Source organism: Drosophila kikkawai, chromosome 2R (assembly GCF_030179895.1).
Source record: "Drosophila kikkawai strain 14028-0561.14 chromosome 2R, DkikHiC1v2, whole genome shotgun sequence".
Taxonomy (NCBI): domain Eukaryota; kingdom Metazoa; phylum Arthropoda; class Insecta; order Diptera; family Drosophilidae; genus Drosophila; species Drosophila kikkawai.
Window position 1 is genome coordinate 27135591 of NC_091729.1, and position 19024 is coordinate 27154614.

Consider the following 19024-nt stretch of genomic DNA (forward strand, 5'->3'; position numbering starts at 1 on the left):
TTAAGATCGGAGCCCCAAACAATATAAAAACACTTGTAAGAAGCGCTATTTGAGTTTGTAACAATGTACTGGTTTTATTTTTGTACTCCTGAGAGCTCATACCTTATCCCAAAAAACAATGCAAGGATATATTTATGTAGTTATGTACGTTTAATTATAAAGGGAACAAAGTGTTTATGGTTATTACAGGCTTTTTATTAAACCACAAATATTCAGCTACAAACTATTTTCTTAAAAATGTACTTTAGATATACATATACCCATTGATTTTGAGGTGCCTTTATTTTATCGGGCATCAAAGACGACAACTATAAAAAAAAGAAAACGAAAGATTTCATCAGTACAGTTTGACAATCATTGGAGACTGTTTCATCAGTACAGTTTAAGAGTCATTGGAGACTTCTGGGGGATTTACTTACGACGCTTGGTGCGCTTCTTGTACATGATGCGATAACCACACTCACGGCAACGTATAGGGTCTCTGGGTCGCATCTCGTTCTCATGATGACATTCTGCAAGTTAATTATATAAGAATAAATTAATTATAATAAGTAAATTTAAATTACACGACTTTGTTGTTGGTTTTTCATAGCAGCCATGTGCGTGTTGGCGGAAAATCGTTTTCCGCTAGAAGTACTTGTTTCGCCAACTTACCACCACAAATATAAGTCATTGCTGTCTTAACATTGTCCTTTGAGCTTGTTTCCGACATTTTTACAAAGTTATTTTGTTAATAATCTTAAAAAAAGACAAAAAATGTGTTTTGTTTTGCCGAAATTGTGTTTAGAGTGACCGTAGGTAGAAACAAAAGGAAATGCTCTTGACAAATAAATACTAGAATTTTTGGTATATATTAAATGTGATATATTTGAATTTTGAAATGTTTTAAAAAAGATTTATTTTTAATTTCATTAAATATGTGTTAAATTAATCTTATATATTAGTTATTCATATTAAATTAAATTATATTTTAAATATTGCACATTCTTTAGTTTCTCATAAATCGCTTATTCTCTCTCTTTTCGTTGTGTTTTAATAAATTATTTTTATGTTTCGACGTCTGGTTGTGTCTTATCATGGTTCCAACGATGGTTGTTCCACAAGGATCGCAAAAGTTAACTTTTTCGGGTTGTTGATAACTACAAGGAGCAGTGGAAGGCTTCCTTTTTGGCTTCCTGCTCAATCGGTCTCCTTTGACCAAGGATTTGGTCGTGGTTTCCATCTTTAAAAAGGGTTCTGTGGGTTCCAAATCGATCCCATCTTCGTTATGATCGCTTTCTAGCGAAGATTTTGTAATACTTTCGGGCTCTCTAGTCTTATTTCTTCCCGTTTCCATCTTGCGAAGCTCATCCTGATGCCTTTTGGACCTGCAGTGCCGCAGATAGTTATCCTTGGCCTTGATGGTCAGGTTACAGGTCTCACAGTGGGTCACATGCAGCTTCAAATGCACCGCCTTCCGATGGACTTGCATCTTTCCCTGGCTGTAGAACGCAGCTCCACAAATCTCGCAGGTAAAGTTCCTCTGCTGCAGATGCTTCTTGTTCAAGTGTTCCCGAAGTAAAAAGGTATTGGGAAAGCTTTGATCGCAGTGCTGACACATTGGTTTGGGTGCCTGAGGCTTCTTGTCCAGCCCTCGTAGCTCCCTCACTTTCTCTCTGTGCTTCTTGATGGCCTCTCGACATTCCCTGGGCGTGTGATCACTGCAACACCGCGCCACAGTGGGAACTTTACAAATCAAACATAGTTTCTTCCGGTCATGGATCCTGGCTACATGGGAGTTCCTTGTGGCAGCCAATTGGAATCGCGAGCGGCACTTGGGGCACTTGAAGGGATGATAGCGGAGGTGGCAGGTCTTGCGAACGCGCTTTTGATGTTTTCTTAGAGACTTTCTTGTCAGGAAGGACCTATTGCAATTGTAGCAGGGGAAGGTCTCCGGATCTGGCTGAGTCCTTTTATGGTTCTTCAAAAAGTGCAGCTGATGGCTGAAGGAGAAGCGGTATTCCTGATCACACAGTGGACACAGAGTGAGCATTAATCTCATACGTCCCCGGATGGGAGACCTGTTTTCCTCCTCGTAGTCCAGACGAAGGTGCTTTGGCACTGCCAACACTATATCCTCCACTTGAGCAGGCGCTTGCTCTGGTTCCTCCAACTCCTGGGACCTTTGAGCCAGCAGCAGTTTTTTGTAGCTCTCATTGGCCATTAGTTCCTCGGAGCTGGGTCTTCTACCTCCGATCTTCCTGATGAGATGAGCAGTTAACGAGTGCTGTAGGTAAAACCGGCGATAGCAGATCCTGCAGTGGAAGTTGTCGCTGAATCGGTGCTCCTTCTGGTGGTCCTCCACATCCTGGAGTTTCCGCCAGGGCAAATACTCGCACTTCAAGCAAGAGCAACGCAATCCGGGAAAGAATAGGGCTGCTTTCTTGGGGCGCAGAGCACCCTGGGCTTCCGCAGTTGTTAGCTGACTAATCGCTCTCCTATAGCCCGAGGTCACAGTATCCAGAATCTCGGCTAGCTTTTCATTAGATATGTTAATCTTCTGCGCAGCAAAGACCTCGGAGATGGCAGCATAATCCTCTTGTAAATCCACCTTAAAATACTGATTTGTCCAGAAATGATCCCTTAATTGAGCAGCCTGCAGCAGAAGCAACATGTCAGCACTGCGAAAACGCATCATCTTCTGGACATCGCCGCCGGAGGCGGCAGACGAAGAAGATGGGTCGTCAGATTCCCCGTTGAATGCCACGTATTTCTGGCTGAATCCGCGACAGCATTTGCACTTGCACGAGCAGGGCGTGGGGCATCCTGTGGGCTTCTGGCCAATTTGTAGGGGTGGCAGATCATTGGTAAAGTTTTCGTAGATAATTAACAATTTTCCAGGCCAAGACATGAAAAATCAACAAGTTTGTAAACAAAAAATACATAAACAAGTGGCAGTAGGACCAGTCACAACGTCTTATAGAAATCCGATAGAAACTAGTATATTTTTGGTATATAAAGTAATCGGCCAACTATCGGCCTATCGGATATAAAGTGATCGGATTTTGTGCTGAACAGCTGTTCGATTTTCGCGGCATTTCATTAAATATTGCAATTTTTGTTAAAAACAATGGTTAAAACCAAAGGAAATGCCATGAAATTTGGCATGCATCCGCGTAATGTATTGCGCCAGCCGCCGGATTACACCAAACTGGCCATTAAGTACAAGGACTTCCGGCAAGTGTGCCAATTGGTAAGTTGGCCTAACATTTCTAGGGAGCTCCTTTTAAATATTTATTTATAATTAAATAGGAGCTTACTGGCAAAGTCTCTGTGAATTTTCGCAATGAAAAGACGCTAAGGGAACTCACCAAGATGCTGCTGAAGGAATACTTTGACTTGGATGTGAACTTTGCCCCAGGAAGTCTGGTGCCCACGTTGGCCCTGCGTTTGAATTACATTTTGTGGCTGGAGGATTTGATGGAACCGTTGAAATTGAAGGAAATAAGGGGAATTGATATAGGTAAGGCTTTGAGATTGTATTAACAATTAATTTACTTATAAGTATCTCCACAGGATGCGGTTCCTCTTGTATATACTCTCTGTTGGCTGCCAAGAAAAACGACTGGCACATGCTGGCCCTGGAATCAAAGCTCCAAAATATAGAATACGCCCGGGAGAATGTAAAAACAAACCAACTGGAAGCCCTAATCGATGTTTATACCCAACCAGATAAAAACAGCATATTCAAAAGCTACTTTCTGGAGAAGGAGCAGGATAAAAACTTCCACTTTTGCCTGTGCAATCCCCCATTTTTCGATTCCAACTTGCCCAATCCCTTTGGGGGTAACACCAGGAATCCAGAGCGACGTCCTGCACCCAACAATGCCAGAACAGGCAGCCAGGAGGAGCTTACCTGCGTGGGCGGCGAGGTACAGTTCGTGCAGCGCATCATCGACGAGAGCCTGGAAAACCAGCAGCGCGTACGGTGAGTCAATCTTGATTAGTGTCCAACTAGTTGGAATTAAATTTAACTTGTTTCTTCATTTTCTTTTGTCCTCGGTGTACAGCATCTTCACCACAATGCTGGGCGTCAAGGCCAACGTGCCCAGGATATTGGACTATCTGAAGGAGCGGCAGGTGGCGAATGTCAGCACCACGGAATTCCATCAAGGACATACCACGCGCTGGGCAGTGGCCTGGAGCTACCATTCAGAGCCGCTAAGCCAGGCGGCTACGACAACTTCTAATTAAGTTATTTCTTCAGTTCAGGTAAGTTCTTATACGCTTTAAAATTGTGCTTCTGTCTGAGTAGTTTTTAAGTGAGCTGAATGGTAGGTAGTTGGTAACAATATGAACAACACAGACAAAGATATATTCCCACCTACAGTCTCCCCCTTTTTAAAACCACAACTGCCTGCCCACCCAAACGCCCTTGTCCATTAACTTTGTAAATACCTGGGCGGGATTTCTCATGTTTAAAAATAAACTTAAGCTGCTGCAGCTGCACCACCAAATAAACTCTGACCTTCAACCCACACCTCCCAGTTGGGACTTTCCAGTTGCGACTCCATTTGCTTGGTTGGTGCTGCTGTCAGAAAGCTTTTCCCCTAAATGGAAATTTGCATGTCAATGCTCACTTTGCCGCCCGCCGCCAGCCAGGTCCACGAACGGAAATTATCGTTTCGTTGCTATCATTGACCACAGCTGACCACCCACACGCTTGGTCTTTCCATGGAATAAAAGCAAACAGAATCAGAATGGCAACAACAACCGAAATGGAGACCAACACGCAGACTAAGCAAAAGTCGTTGTCGTTGCTGCTGTGCTGGTCAACACCGGAATTTCCACACCTTTGTGCCGGGGAATTCGTGCTATTCCTCAGCTCCTACGCTGCTCCTCCGCCATGTGGGATCGCAAATAGTAACTTTTAATTGCCGCACAAGGCACGCTTGCTCCGGTTTTCACCCCCCGAACTTGGAGAAAGAATACCCCTTTGAGGAGTTTATATGGAAAATGGGATTATCTTGCATATATATTTTGGGAAAATCTTTAAAATTACTTTTAGTTTATTGGAATATTTTAAGGATACATCTTTTGTGAAGGGAAGACGAACGTTTTTTACCTTCTTAACATTTTTATATATTAAAATATTGTATAAATTAGAAATTTTTTATATTTAAAATTTCGATAAACATCCCTAATCAGAATAAAATTATATTTCTTCATGCTAATTTCTCAAATTAAGATTTTAAAGAGTATCCCAACATTTTCATTACATTCTCACCCATCTTTGCTCTACTTTCCGTTTGCTCTTTTTGATCCTTTTCATGACTTGGCCGTTGCTGTTGGCCTTTTGTTGATGCCGTTGTGGTTGTTGTTGTCTTTTATGGCATTTCAACACGTTAAGGTGTAAAGAACAACGTAATTAAAATGCAAGCCGTTGGTTTTTGAGTCTGAAAAGATACGGTCTCTCCCGACTGCGTCATGCGTCCTAGGTGCGGTCGTTTTTGTTTTCCAGTTTTTGCGTTCATGTTTTGTGGATTTTGAGGTCTGTCTCTCTCTCTATCCACTGATTACGGCCCGAAGGCTCCCTCGTGGCCGCTCTCTCTAATTTTTCCCAGCTATTATCTTAATTTTAGGCACCCAAGGACCCACTGAATTCGACACGTGTTCCTTCTGCCTGGGCTTGTCCGACTCGATGTGGTAATTGTTAATTAAAAACGCGCTCTGGTCACGTAGTGGTGTGTGGGTTTTGAAGACATAAAAACCCCACGAAACCAGAACCATTCGAACCAGATCCGAGTTTGACTCTTTTAGTGGCCGCAGAGTCGTTAAATTGTTTGGAAAATAAGTTTATGTTTAGCCATAACTTCGAATAATAATACTTGTGTCTATGGCTGTTGCGTTTTGTAATACATTTATAATGCCTCCATTAAGGGATTACAGTGGGGGAAAAATAAATGATAAGATAAGTAATTGTCTTGTCCATGGAGAGAAATAAGTGTGGTATTGATAGGGATTTTTTATTGTACAATATATCAATGGGAATCTGGGGTTGAAATGGGAAATGTTAGGGTATTCTGCTGTAGTTGCTACTTTATACATTTTTGAATTAAGAGTAGTTCTTAAACGAAATATATATAGTTTTTAATATTTTTAAAAATATCTGGATTAATTGCTTGTATTTTATAGAATGAGAATTTTATTTTATAAACTTTACTTTATCTATTTTTTATAACAAAAAATTAAAATTGATTTGTTTTAATCATTTTAATTTATTATTAGCTTATTTATTTATTTGTTTATAATTTTCTTAGAGCATTCATTTTGTTTTTAATAGCAAAATTAACTTTAAACCCTTTAAGCTTCTTTAAAATGCAAAATAAACCTTATAAATCCTCAATTCTTTTTCACTTTTAAATCCTACGTTGTACAAATATTTTTCTCTACAAAAATATTCCACATCAAACCTTAAAAATAAGGGTGACTTAGTCATTGGATTAACCCATTAATGTTTTGCCCAAATAAATAAAAACAAGAAAGGAAACTAACTTAGGGAAGCCGAAATTTGTATACCCTAGAAGTTTGATATACAAACTTAATATTGAATCAAAAATTGAACATAACTAAGCCAAAAAAGCTTCAAATTCAATTCGGAAAGCTTTTCTAAGCAAGTTTTTTCCCGGCTAACAAATCTGCATGCTAAATTTTAAATTAAAAAAAATCAAAATTTTTTCCAATTTTTGAAAATTTTTACGATGAAATTTTTTTTATGAAATTTTGAAAAAAATAAAAAAAATTTTTTTTTCTCTGGCATGTCTAGAAAGATTCGCCTGTTAATGCTGATCAAGAATATATATGCTTTATAGGGTCTAAAATGACTCCTTTACTGCATTGCAAACTTTTTACTAAAATTGTAATACCCTTTTAGGGTATTAAAATGACCACAACTGGGTGGTTTTCTGTGGGACCTGAAATCTTTGTCAACTTTGTAAAATTCGGACATCAATCAATTGCCAAAAAATCATCCATCAACTGATCCTGAGCCCAGGGCTAACCACACCGACAAATAAAAAAAAAAAAAACAGGAAGCGCGTGGGCCCCAAAAAGTAGGCAATGACTTGACACAAAATGTTTTTTGGGACTTAAATCGAAGCGGACAGCTCTTTAAGCGTGGGAGCCAGGAAAATCCATTTGCGAGGTGGCAGGAGCATATAGGGAGACCCTTCGTGATGGCACGTAACGAGCTGCCAGACGACGGCGTCTGTTGCAATTGGCAGCAGGCTGCAGTCCCTCCTCCCCCCCGAAAAAAAAACCCTCTAAATATACGGCTATTGTCGTGTCGCATGTGCATGCAGATACATTCACTTAATGCAATGAAAAGCAACCAAAAAGGAACGAATCAAAGGGGATAAAAACAGACAATGCAAATGCACCGAATGCGTGTACAGAGTGGTGAGCAGGGGCGTAGCAGGAAGGGGTTCGAGATTTTTAATTAATTTGATTTTTGTTTAAATGTTTCTATGAGGAAATTAAGAGATAGTTCAATATAATTCAGTATAATTCTATAATATATGAAGTGAAGTCTTTAACAAATTCCTGATGCTGTAAAGACCTCTCTTTTCTTTTTAAAAATGTTTTAATGTGAAAATTAAGAGGGATTTTCTTCGTGATTTCTAGACTAATGATACGATTTACGCTCTACATTTCCATAATGAAATTTTAAAAATAATATTATTTACTTATAAATATCAACATAATACAAATAAACCTCTAATTTAACCTTTATTCAAAGCAAATTATTATTATTTCATATATCCTTCCTCCCAGTACCTTTAATTTAATCAAAATAATCATAAAAGAACTCCCAAAACTCCCCCTCTAAGGACCTGCATGAGCCCCTGTCTGCGCTGTTCGTCTGTGTGTTTGTGTGTGTGAGTCTGCGGTCGTTGTCTGCCTGTGTGGGTGGGTGCTTCAGTTTTTGTGGCGTGTGTGTCATTCATGTAACCTTTCAATAAACATGCCTGTGTGGGCGGTGTGTGTGTGCCAATAGGCGTGGCAGTCGGTCGGTGCAGGCATGCAGCCGGAGGATGGTTAGCAGGGAGTCGTGTAATTGAACTCCTTATACATATACCCCAGTCCGGTTGAGTGTGCTGCTCGGGGAACTCTTGAATGTGATTTTAAAGTCAACAGCGAGCACCACTCCTGTCCTGACATCCGAACTGTCATTTTTTGGTTTGCCGCTTGTCTGCCAGACAACCTCCAAGCGGCGAGCTCCGCTTCGCTCCTCTTCAATCCGATTCGATACCCATTCCTGGCCCCTACTCCTCTTCGTTGGACATCTATTGTCTGCTCATATTCCCCGGTTAATATTGGCTTGGCATATGGCCAAGAGAGCTGGGTTATCGGATATGAATGCAGCCATCCATGCAATAAGCAAGGCAGGGCTCCCTTAAAGCGTATAAATAAATACAATAAATACAAATTTAGATAAGTAAATGTTATTTACTGTTTTTTTGTTTGCTTTATATTTTAAAGAAAGGAAAATATTGCGATAAGTTGGGGGTTTTATTTTAAAATATTTGTAAATATATATTTAAACAGGTTAAAAATATTAGAAAGGTGAATAAATAGAGCTTATAACAGTTTAGTAAACATAATTTCCTAAATATATTTTGAAAAATCCGAATATTTGTTCAACATTTTTCTAAATATTAATAACAAATTTCTAAATAATATACAAAAATGATTAATAACCCGATTTTCTTGCCTATAAGCCAAATATTTACACTGGGTGTCGCTTCTAAAAAATATCTTGAACATCTCTTGCATCATTAATTAAATCAAATTAATTAAATCCCACGTACGATGTGTATTTCATTTCGACGCCTTTTCAGCGTTGCCTATGATTAATTGGCCTTGTCGCATGAACAGAATGAAGGGAAATGTACGCCAAAATATCCTGGCATACAGACATAACATAACACAACATATATCATGTCGGGGGACTTATTCAATTACCGTTAGCGACTTTCTCTGTTGCCACAAATCAACGCGAAGGTGACAAAAGAAACGCTTTTGTCGCCCAAAATGACATCAGATATTCAGATATATATTCAGATGTGAGATAAACACGTCCAGGACCTAGGACTCCCCTCAGGCATTGGGGGGTCAAGGTGAAAAGTCGAATAAATAATGAGGCAAAAATGCGTATAAATTGCTCAGCACAAAAGTGGCAACAAAGCAAATAATAATCAACGAAAAAAAAACAACGAGGAAACGGAAGCGGAAGTGGAGGAGTTGAGGCAAAAGGAGTCTCATCTCGACTACAAATCGGTTTCGCCTTGGAAATTCTGTTTGCTAAAACCCTAAAGTCGAAATATCTCAAGAGCACATACAGATTTTCGCTTTAAATTTATCTGCTGTCAGTTTTTTTTTCTTTTCTAGTAGACCTGAAAATTGTTGCGCACCGCTGAACTTGAGACTTGAAAAGGACGCGAAAAACTTTCCATTTGGCAGAAGTAGAAGTGTCCCAGGGGAAGAGGGAAAATTGCCTTTGCAAAATAAATAAATAAAATAGACCCAAAGTAAGAAGGCGGCAAATGACTAAGGCGGAGGCGGTGTGGAAAAGAGGGTTCTCGAAGAGCAAAGAGCAGGCCAGAGTTCGGAGGCAACGCGGCGTATACGTGTTTTTTATCCTTCTCGTTGTTTTGCTGGTGTGTGTGTGTGCTTATGCCCACTCTAAGGGGGCGCAAAAATCGAAAAGCTAAGCATTTCATCTAAAAACAAAGCTATTTATATCTTTTTTCGGGCAACATAATGACCTGGCATTTCTGTCGGCAAATGATGCGCAAAGTCGGCCCAAGACACTCTCGTCTCTCGTCTCGAGTGTTGTCAGTCATTTTATCAGGGGGCCCTGAAAGGGTTTATGTGTCGCCCGTCGCGCGTTTCTGCCATTGTAAGAGGTCCTTGGGACTTTTTGGAATTTTGCGCCCATGAATTTTCGCACCATGTTGATGTCCTTTTGGTCCTGTTCTCTGTGTTTGTCCTGACATGAGGATGAGGGTGTGCGAATTTACACTCAAGGCTGCCGTTTTTCCTGCTGCTGCTGCTGTTTTTCCATTGGTTTTCCCCGGGCTCAGTCCCTGGTTGGTCTTGTTTTTTGTCTTCAAAACTACAGAAAAAGAAATGGAGGCAGGACAGCAGCCGCAGCTGCCTCTGCCGGGTTCTTCACACTTAATTGTTGGCCTTTTTGTCTTAAGATGGTGGAAATTCTGCGGGAAAAATTTCAAGAAGCTCAGGCACAAATTTAATTGAGCAACTTGGGGTGGAAAATGTACTTAATCAGGCAGCTAAAAAGGCTTAGGTTTTCACTTTTTTTAAATTTTTATTTATTTTTTTGATAACATTTTATAAACCTTTAAGGGTTAACTACATTAAAATGGTTTGTGTACTTAGTTTTATTAACCTCTCAGTCCTAAGAAATACATAAAAATATCTAGGAAATTCATGAAAAGTGTAAAAAAAACATTGCTAGTAAAAAAAAGAGATTTTCTTTTATATTTTACACTTTTTACAACCACAAAATCAGTATATAATTTGGTTTAAATTGTGGTTTAACTAATATCTGTTTGTTTAATGTATTGAATATATAATTTTTATTTTTTTTATATATCCTCCTGCATGCTTTTAATATCCATTTTCAGTTGTAATTCAGTTTCATTTAATTTCCAACCAAAAGCCTTCACAATTTTTTACATTTCAATTCAATTAAATTGGACAAATTGCCTTTTTGTCGCGCTGACTGAAACCGTGGTTTTGTTTTAAACGAAATTGCATTAAAACTGTCTCTTTTTAATTAATAACAATTCTGTATTTTTAAACACAAAAGGTTGCCATACAAACAGAACTTGTAGTTCTTTTTTATTTGACCTTTTTTTTTATGTCAAGCTCATTTGCATATGCTCAGACATCCGCAGTCGTATTATGTGAATGTGAATGTGAATGTGGAGGAACGTGAAACCTGAGCAAAGTTTTGATTAAAATTGCTATATGGTTTACATATGCAGGGACTCTGGCTTTACGATTATGCGTGGCTTGCACTCCCAACTAGAACTAAACGCACTTGGACTTTATTATTATTATGGAGCAGCTTTTACAGGAATGGGAGAAGAGTACACTTGAGTAAAATACGTATTTTAAGGAATTAACGTAATTTTAGAAATTATAAATGTTGTTTGATTTAGGTTTTATATTTTAAAAAGCCTCCGAAATTATTAAAAATGTATTTAATTTAATATAAAAACATATTCAAAGCCTCTAATAAATTTCTTTAAGGATTTATTGAGCTTCTAAAATATTTTCTTAATATTTTACTAAATAAACCAATTAATTTAGATTTAAAAGTTTTGAGAGCCTTAAAACCTTAGAGAGAAATTGGCCTAAAGAAAAACAGGCAGAATGAGAGAAAATAAACCAATTCATTTGGCTCACACGCACACTCACACACAGAGAAGTTGCAAAAGCCAACTCCCAAAAATAAATACCAAGAAGAGATGGAAGAAGACTAAAAAGGAAAGAAAAAAGTATAGAAAAAGCAAAGAAAGAATGCCAAAGGAAGCCAGATGACAGCTGAGAGGTGGAACAAGGATACCAGAAGATAAAGGCTAGTTACTTTTATGAATTGCTATCATCAGCTCAAAGGACGAACGGTCCTTGGACAACAAAAAAGCATTCTCATTGATATTTTTATGGGCCAGGTTTTCAGCTTGGTAATATTTTTTTATTTGCATTTGTTTGGGCTTTGGGCCGTGCTTTCATTCAGCTGTTTACGCCTGGTTACACGCAGCTGCGAGTGTGTGTTTCTGAGTGTGTTTGTGTGTGGGTTTTAGCAACGATGATGATGCCATTGCCTTTGCCTTTGCTGCTGCTGCTGCTGGCGCTCTTCGGATTCTGTTGCCACCGCAACGGCTTCTGTGGCTCCTGCTCCCCTAAGTTACCACAGAGCTGCTGCTGCTGCTGTTGCTGCTGCTGCTGCTCTGTCGGTTTGTTTATTTGCGAATAAAAAAAAAAGAACGTTTGCAGCCAGAGCCCAAAGCTGGCTAACAACAACAGAGGCAGCTGCTGTTGCCGCCTGACTTTAAAATGGTTCTCTGGAGAGCGAGCTCTTGCAGTCGCTCTCGACTTTGGTCAGTGTCAGGACACTGGCACCGAGGGCCTAATAATGGTTTTAATTCAAGAAACTTAAAATGTTTACGATGAATTCGATATATATGTAAATCTTCACATATTTTCTATATAATATAGATACCATTTGATTTTTCTCCTTTTTAAAATATCCAGCTTTTCTCTACACACTCCATAACTGCCCCAAGCCCACTGTAAATCCTGCGAGAGAGCGCACTAGGTGGAGCTCTCTCTCTCTCCTCTCCCTTTCTCTCCGTTTGAGGTCCTGGCTCTCCGCTTCCCTGGGCCCTGTGTCGTTGACTGCCGGCTGGCTTTGGCGCTGGCTTCGCTGCTTGTTGAGCTCCGGCTGAAATTTTGGGGGGTCCTGCAGGATGGGGCTGTCGCTCGGTCGGTCGGGCATTCGGGGTCTGTGGCATCCGCAGCGAGGACGTGTCGCCGGCATTCATTCAGAGTTAGTTGTGCCTGAGCTTCTGCCAGAGACAGTCAGGTCTTCGTCAGTCAGTCGTCAATTGGCGCTCCTGGGATTCGATTCAGCTGGTTTCCGCTTCCGGTTCCGTGATCCGAGTTCCAAGTCTTTGGCTTTGGTAACCTGTGGTTGTGCACCTTTTTCTAAGCCCGACTTTTTTGTACAGCTCGTATTTTTCTAAAAAAAAAAAACAAACAAACATTTTATGCCTAAGCAAAAACGGTTTCCAGTGCAAATTGGCCCAGAAAACAACAAGTATATAAACTAGTTTACCCACCGCGAGTGTGTGTGTGTGTGTGTGAGTGTTGGTCGGAGGGACGTGAGTGTGTGTGTGTGTGCGATTGATTAAACAAAATAAAGGTAACCTAGGCCAACTGGAAGTAGGGAAGGCCCGCCAAAACCCTTAAGCCTAAACCAAAACCAAATCCTTAAGCAAAACCTCAAGCAAATCCTCGAGAAAATGGGCTGCAATACCAGCCAGGAGCTGAAGACGAAGGATGGCGCCGCCATCGATGCGGTCAGCAATGGGGAGCCAGACCCGAGTGCTCCTCCCCTTGAGGGGGAGTCCTCCTGCAAGTCCTCGAACAATCATACAAATCACGCCAAATCAAATTCAATTATCTCCAATGGCGATGCAAAGACGGCGAATGGAGGAGGAGGTAATGGAGGTGGCAGCGAAGCAACAAATGGCATTGACCGACCCTGCGACAAGGCGGCAATCACGGAGCTCAACGACGAGGAGGACGAAGGTGAGGCCGGACTTAGTTCTCGATAACCAATACATTCATATTAACACCTATTCCACATTTCGGTGTGCCTGTGTGTGTGTGAGAGTGCACTGGGAAAAATGAGGAGAGTTGTGGTTTAGGGAGAAATTCAGGTTAAATCGTTGGCAGTTTTTGGAAGTTCGTGTATTAATTTTGTTATTAAATTATATAGAATTTTATATGTTAAATTATTTAAAATTAAATTAAAACTTTTTATAGGGGAAGATTATTTTAGAGACTTAAAAAAGTAATAAAAAGCTTTCAAATAGTCATAGAAAAAAGTAAAATTTTGTATTTAATTATTTTTTATTTTATTTCTTTATTTTTCTCGAGTGTTTTTTGTGTTCGAACTGCAAAGGAAATCCTGTGACCAGGGGCTCAGGGTATTGTTTACTGTATCAACACACGGCGGGCGCACATCGTTATCGCTGTTGCCATTTTGCTCGCACTTTTCCCATTTCCCATTTTCCCATTTCCCGCCCGTGTGCTTAATGGTGTCGCAAATATGAATTGTTTAACCGAACACGCTTATAAATATATATGTATATATATAGTTTTGTTGTGTACACTGCACTCCATTACGCGCCAGTACACCCGCAAGCATTTTTATGTCCGCCAATGGCAAATTTGTGTGCAAGATCCTTAACTTGGTTAAGTAGCCGCCGCGTTGGCCGGCCCTTAGCCTTGGGCGGAGAGTTTAGTCCTAATGCCGTCGGCTCCTGTTTATGTTATCTAATAAGCGTAGCCCGGGACTATATGGTATGTTTATGTTTTATGGCCAGCGATATGAGCCATATCATAATACAAATTCCATAGCCTGCTTCAGGGGGCACAGGACGACTTTACGACCTATGATAATAACGTTTACGCCGGGGTCGACGTTAAAGACTTTGATGTGAACTATTAAATACTAGAGAATGTGTTGAGGAGTAAAAGTCAAACTAAATAGTATTTGCTCTTGTTAAAAAGGAATTTATTTGAAGGGGTTTTTATTATAAGTAATACAAAATAGTAATAGCAGCCCAAATAATATAAAATAAAGAGTAGAAAATCCTTTTTTTGGTTCTACTTTTTAGGGACTACACCTTTTTTTTTTAGAAATTTAATTTTTAGATAAGGAATTCCGCTGGAAAAAAGTTCAAAACTGTTCTCTAAGCTAAAAAATGAATTCATCATAAAATAAACAAATCAATATGTAACATTAACCAAAAAACACAGTTAATCTTTCTTCAAGAAAAATATTTAAATATTTTTTACAAGGAGAATTACTTAGAAAAAACTACTTAAATAGTTCTAAATTTTTAATTAAATGTTAAATACTAAAAGAAATATTTCAAAATGTGTTTTTATCCCAACAGCATACGGAGATCTTCTAAAAGTTGGCTCTCATTATTCGTAAATATCACAAAAATTCAGTCTTAAACCACTTCAAAATTCCATCACCCACATTTAACCTTCCAATTTTCTATATTTTACTGTCTAACATTATTTAAATTAGCTGCAATTTTCCCACGTATTCAGTTTAACCACCGACAACCACAATAACTTTTTACTTAGCCTCAAAAAATTGGAACTCAAAGTTCGTTTAATGCCATTTGGCGAAAGCAAAAGAGCCGCAAACATTTAATTCATGTTATTTTTTTTATTCGGGGGCAACTTTTCTGCGGTTTATTTGCTCTTTCCCCCACTCTTTTCTCTCTTTCCAAAATAATGAAAATATGAAAAACCAACCAGAAGCCAAAGCACACACACAGAGCGTTTCCAGAGAATGACTCATAAATTACCACAACGTGCTTGTCCTCCCCTGTGGCAGGTGCAGCAGCAGCCACTGTTTGTTTAGCCGACGTTTTCCGCACATTTCCCTACCGCTTTTCCCCGCCGTTTCCCTCTTCAGTGGCAGAGTTTCCCCCGGAGGGAAAGAGCTGATAAATTGTGTAGCGACACTTTATCAATGGTTAGTGGGTTGGTGGCAAAGTTACCCAGGAAAATTTCATTCCCCGTTAATGCCGCAAATTATGATTATTGCTTAGTAATTTCACGGGAAACTCCTCTTGCTCTCTCTCTCCCTTTTGAGGGTTTTAATTTGGCCCAAAAATATATATGTAATCCCTGGTATTCATGAGAAGCAGCTGCGCATTTTCCTTTTAACCAGTAAAATTTTTCGCATGAGGTTTTCCTCAGTTAATTAGAAGTTTGTGAAGGCTTTGAGGATGAGGAAATATCTGGGTAACTTCTCTCTGAACTTTAATGAGCTCTCGAAGTCAGCAAAAGACAAAGATTCAATATTGAATATTCAATATTCAATTTGTCTGTAGTGTTTCATAAATATTTACCAGCTGCCTTCGATTTCTTTTCTTTCTTTGAATTGGTTTTGCCTGCCATAAAGTTGCTCACTATAAAGTTTAGGCCGTTTCTCTTGAAACTTTTTTGATTTTTCCTCAGAGCAGAGCATAAAAGAGGACTGAAACATAAAAAGAAAACTAAAAAGAAAAGCGGAGGGCACCCAAATCAACCATAAAACTGCCGCTTTGTTACGCTAACGATTTTTGGTATTACAAACACGTAGGCTGTATTTCAATTTCTTGTGCTTTACGATTTCATTCCCCAAACTGTAAGTAAAAATAAATTAAAAACATAAATCCGCTGATGGCTTAGCGGAAACGGAAATGGTAACAGCCACACACTTTTTGCGGCCTGTCAACTAATTAAGAAATGTTGATGACTGGGCCCATTTCATTTCGTTATGTACTGGCCACGCCCTGTCGAAATTACCTGCGAATTACGGATGTGCCGGAAACAGGAAGTGTGCGGGGGACATAAATTGCCAATAAAGATGTCAACTCATGCAAAGTATAAGCCTAAACAAACAAAGGCAAGAGGGGGAAGTGGGAGGAACATGCTAAGTCCTGGCAAAGCTCCTTTTCGGATGCCTTTGCCTAATGCGAAATGCAAATAAGTCCCAGCCAGTGTTTGAGTTCAGCTCTTTCAAGAGACAAGCAATTAAACTCTACGCACACACACTAGCGGAATCGGGGATAAAACCTACTCTGAGATGCTCTTTAAAGGATATTCAAAGAGTTGAGTGGGTGAAAATAGCTGGTTGATATTAAATATTCGATTAAATCAAAGATGGGAGTGCTTATTGTGGAGTTTAGTGATGTTTTCTTGGGAATTAATTAATATAAATTAATATTATACTTGTTTTGACATAGTAAGTAATACAATAATTAATCAAAGTCGCTCTTTTAAGGATATCTTAGGACTTTGAAGGAGGAAAATCTATGGAAAATAAATGGAGAGTAAAGTTGAGCTCTTTATTATTGAGTTTACTGAGGTTTTCTCAGGCTTTTAAACGCTTAATTTATTGAATTTTATACAAATCTAAATTATATCTCTAGTTCCTGTTAATTTCCCATATTCCCTTTAGAAAAAGAGTATTTTAAAATCCAATTTTCCTCACACAAAGCCTGCCAGCATTAACGGCAGCTTAAAAAAGACTGCGGGCGCCTTTAAGGACATACGGCGACATAAGCTTTATATCGTTTCTTGGCTGGCGTTTATTCCATCAATTTGCATAATTTTAATTAAATTTTTTTGACGACTCTTGAAGTGTTTTCAATGCTCCCACCAAAGGCGTGGCCCTGGCTGTCAGAAATGTCCTGTTAATGTTCAGCTAATTGAGAGCAAATAAGGTGTTTGTTCGTTCGTCCTGCCGAACAGTCAATTTGATTTATTGGCCAAATGATTTTCCAAGGAAACACGTATTCTGTTTACACTTGTGCCCCTCCTCCATGCAGGGGAGTGGCTCTCTGGCTGGTCACTTTCATGATGATGTTGATGTGCGTGGCCGTTGTCGGTCTAATTAGCACAATACCTTCAACGGGGTGTGTCCTGGGTCCTGTTCTGTTGATAAGCCAGGTAAGGCTAGGCGTTGGCCAAACGCTCTGAAAGAGGGGTTAACAGGGATTCAATTAGCCAAGCGGAATAAGCAAATTATTTCACTTAATATTAAGTGAATAAAATTAGCATAGAATTTACTAGATGAATATTCATAAATTGTTTGGTTTTTGTTTGTTATTCAAGACGGAAAATATTATTATGGAGATATTTCAAGTTAAATTTACATATTAAAGACATTTCTCAAAGGTTTTAAATAGATTTTCTTCTATGAATATTTATCTTACTATTTTATAGTCAAATATATTCAAATTCCCTTTAAAATATCCCAACAAAACCCCTCTCTCTGCCTTGACATCCCTCAAAAAAATCAATAACTATAAAATACTTTCACGCCAAGATATCGAGAGTCGTTAAATTTTACCAGGCAAAAAATGGAATTAAAATTCAAATTTAGCAAAACGTTTCACAGTCCATTTGGTTTTCGCCAGGGAAGTCAGCCGTACCAATAACACGTATCCGCCACGTTGGACCGACGCATTAATTTCAATTTGGCGCAGCACGGAGGTCCTGTCCTGTCCTGGCCTAAAAATACACTTTTTGGCAATGGCCTTGCCCACAAATATGAATAATACCAAGGGGGTAGAATGGGGCCTGGCATATTTACACGAAAGAAATGCATAAAATTGGACACTCGGGTGGCATTAAAGCGCCGGACAAATGCCAGAAATGCGTGCCCGAATGATATTTAATATCTGTGAGTGTGTGTGAGTGGGGTCCGAGGGGGAAGAACGCTGGCGCCAAGACAGCAATGGAGGAGAATTCTGCATAAGAGAAAGGGTGTGTGTGTGTGTGAGTGTGTGTGTGTGGGCCATTAGTGCCCCATTTATATGGATGGTGGTGATGTGTGCGAACGGGCCTAATGTCTGCGTGTCTGCCCTGTTAAAATGCCTTTTAAAACAGGCGCGCAAAGCATTTCCTAAGCTCTGCAATTTGCGGCGCCTCCGCAGCGGAAATGATAAATTGACATTTGTTGCTGGGTGGGGGAGAAGCTTCCGGTGAACGGGATACTTTTCCCCTCTTTCCTATTTCCACTTGATCCCTGTGTAATATATTTCCATCCATCGCTCTCCGCCGGTTCAGGTTTGCCTCGTTATTATTGTCGCTGCTCTTGTTCTCTGTTTTTATTGTTGAGCTTCCGCATTGACTGTTGATGCTGCCCTTGGGATTCGGGACGGGACTTACTTATGTGAGGCAGTGTTCCGCGAAAGGATTTCGCTTATTGGAGTTGATTGGGGGCTTCTTTTTATTGGAAATCCCTTTAGGAAAGTCGTATTTATGGAGGTTCTTAGATAGGTGATTTCTGGTTTATTAACTTGGTTATGTGGTTTTTTGGGATGTGATTTTTATACCCTTGCAGGGTATTATAATTTTAGTCAAAAGTGTGTTACATAGTGAAGGAGTCGTTTCCGACCCCATAAATCATATATATTCTTGATCAGCACAAAAAGAGGATTCGATCTAGCCATGTTTAGAAGAAAAACATTTTTCATAATTTCTTTTTGTATTTTTGAGGTCTTAAAATGGGTTAATTGTCACAGAAAAAAGTAGCAAAAATTGTAATATCTTAAAATGTGAAATTAAGTAAGCAGATTTGTTTATCTGGAAAAAACTAGCACAGAAACACTTTCCGAATTGAATTTGATGCTTTTTTGGCTTAGTTATG

At 39.4% G+C, this 19024-nt stretch overlaps 4 protein-coding genes across 4 annotated transcripts in view; 2 read left to right on the forward strand and 2 right to left on the reverse strand.

The window, feature by feature from the left end:
• Positions 1-173: 173 nt before the first annotated feature.
• Positions 174-813, reverse strand: Polr2K (DNA-directed RNA polymerases I, II, and III subunit Rpb12). Its single transcript, XM_017163545.3, has 3 exons — positions 655-813; positions 420-512; positions 174-308 (listed from the first exon to the last, which is right to left on the reverse strand). Exons 1-3 carry the CDS (start codon positions 710-712, stop codon positions 286-288), a joined length of 174 nt encoding a protein of 57 aa, XP_017019034.1. The 5' UTR covers positions 713-813; the 3' UTR covers positions 174-285.
• Positions 814-943: 130 nt separating this feature from the next.
• LOC108072402 (zinc finger protein 425) lies at positions 944-2975 on the reverse strand. Its single transcript, XM_017163505.3, has one exon. It carries the CDS (start codon positions 2888-2890, stop codon positions 989-991), a length of 1902 nt encoding a protein of 633 aa, XP_017018994.1. The 5' UTR covers positions 2891-2975; the 3' UTR covers positions 944-988.
• Positions 2976-3012: 37 nt separating this feature from the next.
• Positions 3013-4233, forward strand: LOC108072412 (U6 small nuclear RNA (adenine-(43)-N(6))-methyltransferase). Its single transcript, XM_017163516.3, has 4 exons — positions 3013-3232; positions 3292-3502; positions 3556-3967; positions 4050-4233. The coding sequence occupies exons 1-4, from the start codon at positions 3110-3112 to the stop codon at positions 4231-4233; spliced, it is 930 nt and encodes a 309-aa protein (XP_017019005.1). The 5' UTR covers positions 3013-3109.
• An 8360-nt stretch (positions 4234-12593) lies between these two features.
• The window catches only part of igl (igloo), a 40607-nt gene continuing 34176 nt past the window's right edge, over positions 12594-19024 (forward strand). The window contains exon 1 of the mRNA XM_041777015.2: positions 12594-13383. Coding sequence (XP_041632949.1) covers positions 13095-13383 — 289 coding nt within the window. The 5' untranslated portion in view covers positions 12594-13094. The remainder of the gene's footprint in view (positions 13384-19024) is intronic.

Excerpts from the sequence above, each read along its gene's own strand:
- LOC108072402 (XM_017163505.3), bottom strand. The coding sequence starts at position 2,890 with ATGTCTTGGCCTGGAAAATTGTTAATTATCTACGAAAACTTTACCAAT.
- LOC108072412 (XM_017163516.3), top strand. The coding sequence starts at position 3,110 with ATGGTTAAAACCAAAGGAAATGCCATGAAATTTGGCATGCATCCGCGT. Across the intron at positions 3,233-3,291 it reads TCCGGCAAGTGTGCCAATTG|GAGCTTACTGGCAAAGTCTC; the intron begins GTAAGTTGGCCT and ends ATAATTAAATAG. Across the intron at positions 3,503-3,555 it reads AATAAGGGGAATTGATATAG|GATGCGGTTCCTCTTGTATA; the intron begins GTAAGGCTTTGA and ends GTATCTCCACAG.
- Polr2K (XM_017163545.3), bottom strand. The coding sequence starts at position 712 with ATGTCGGAAACAAGCTCAAAGGACAATGTTAAGACAGCAATGACTTAT. Across the intron at positions 513-654 it reads AATGACTTATATTTGTGGTG|AATGTCATCATGAGAACGAG; the intron begins GTAAGTTGGCGA and ends ATTAACTTGCAG. Across the intron at positions 309-419 it reads CAAGAAGCGCACCAAGCGTC|TTGTCGTCTTTGATGCCCGA; the intron begins GTAAGTAAATCC and ends TTTTTTTTATAG.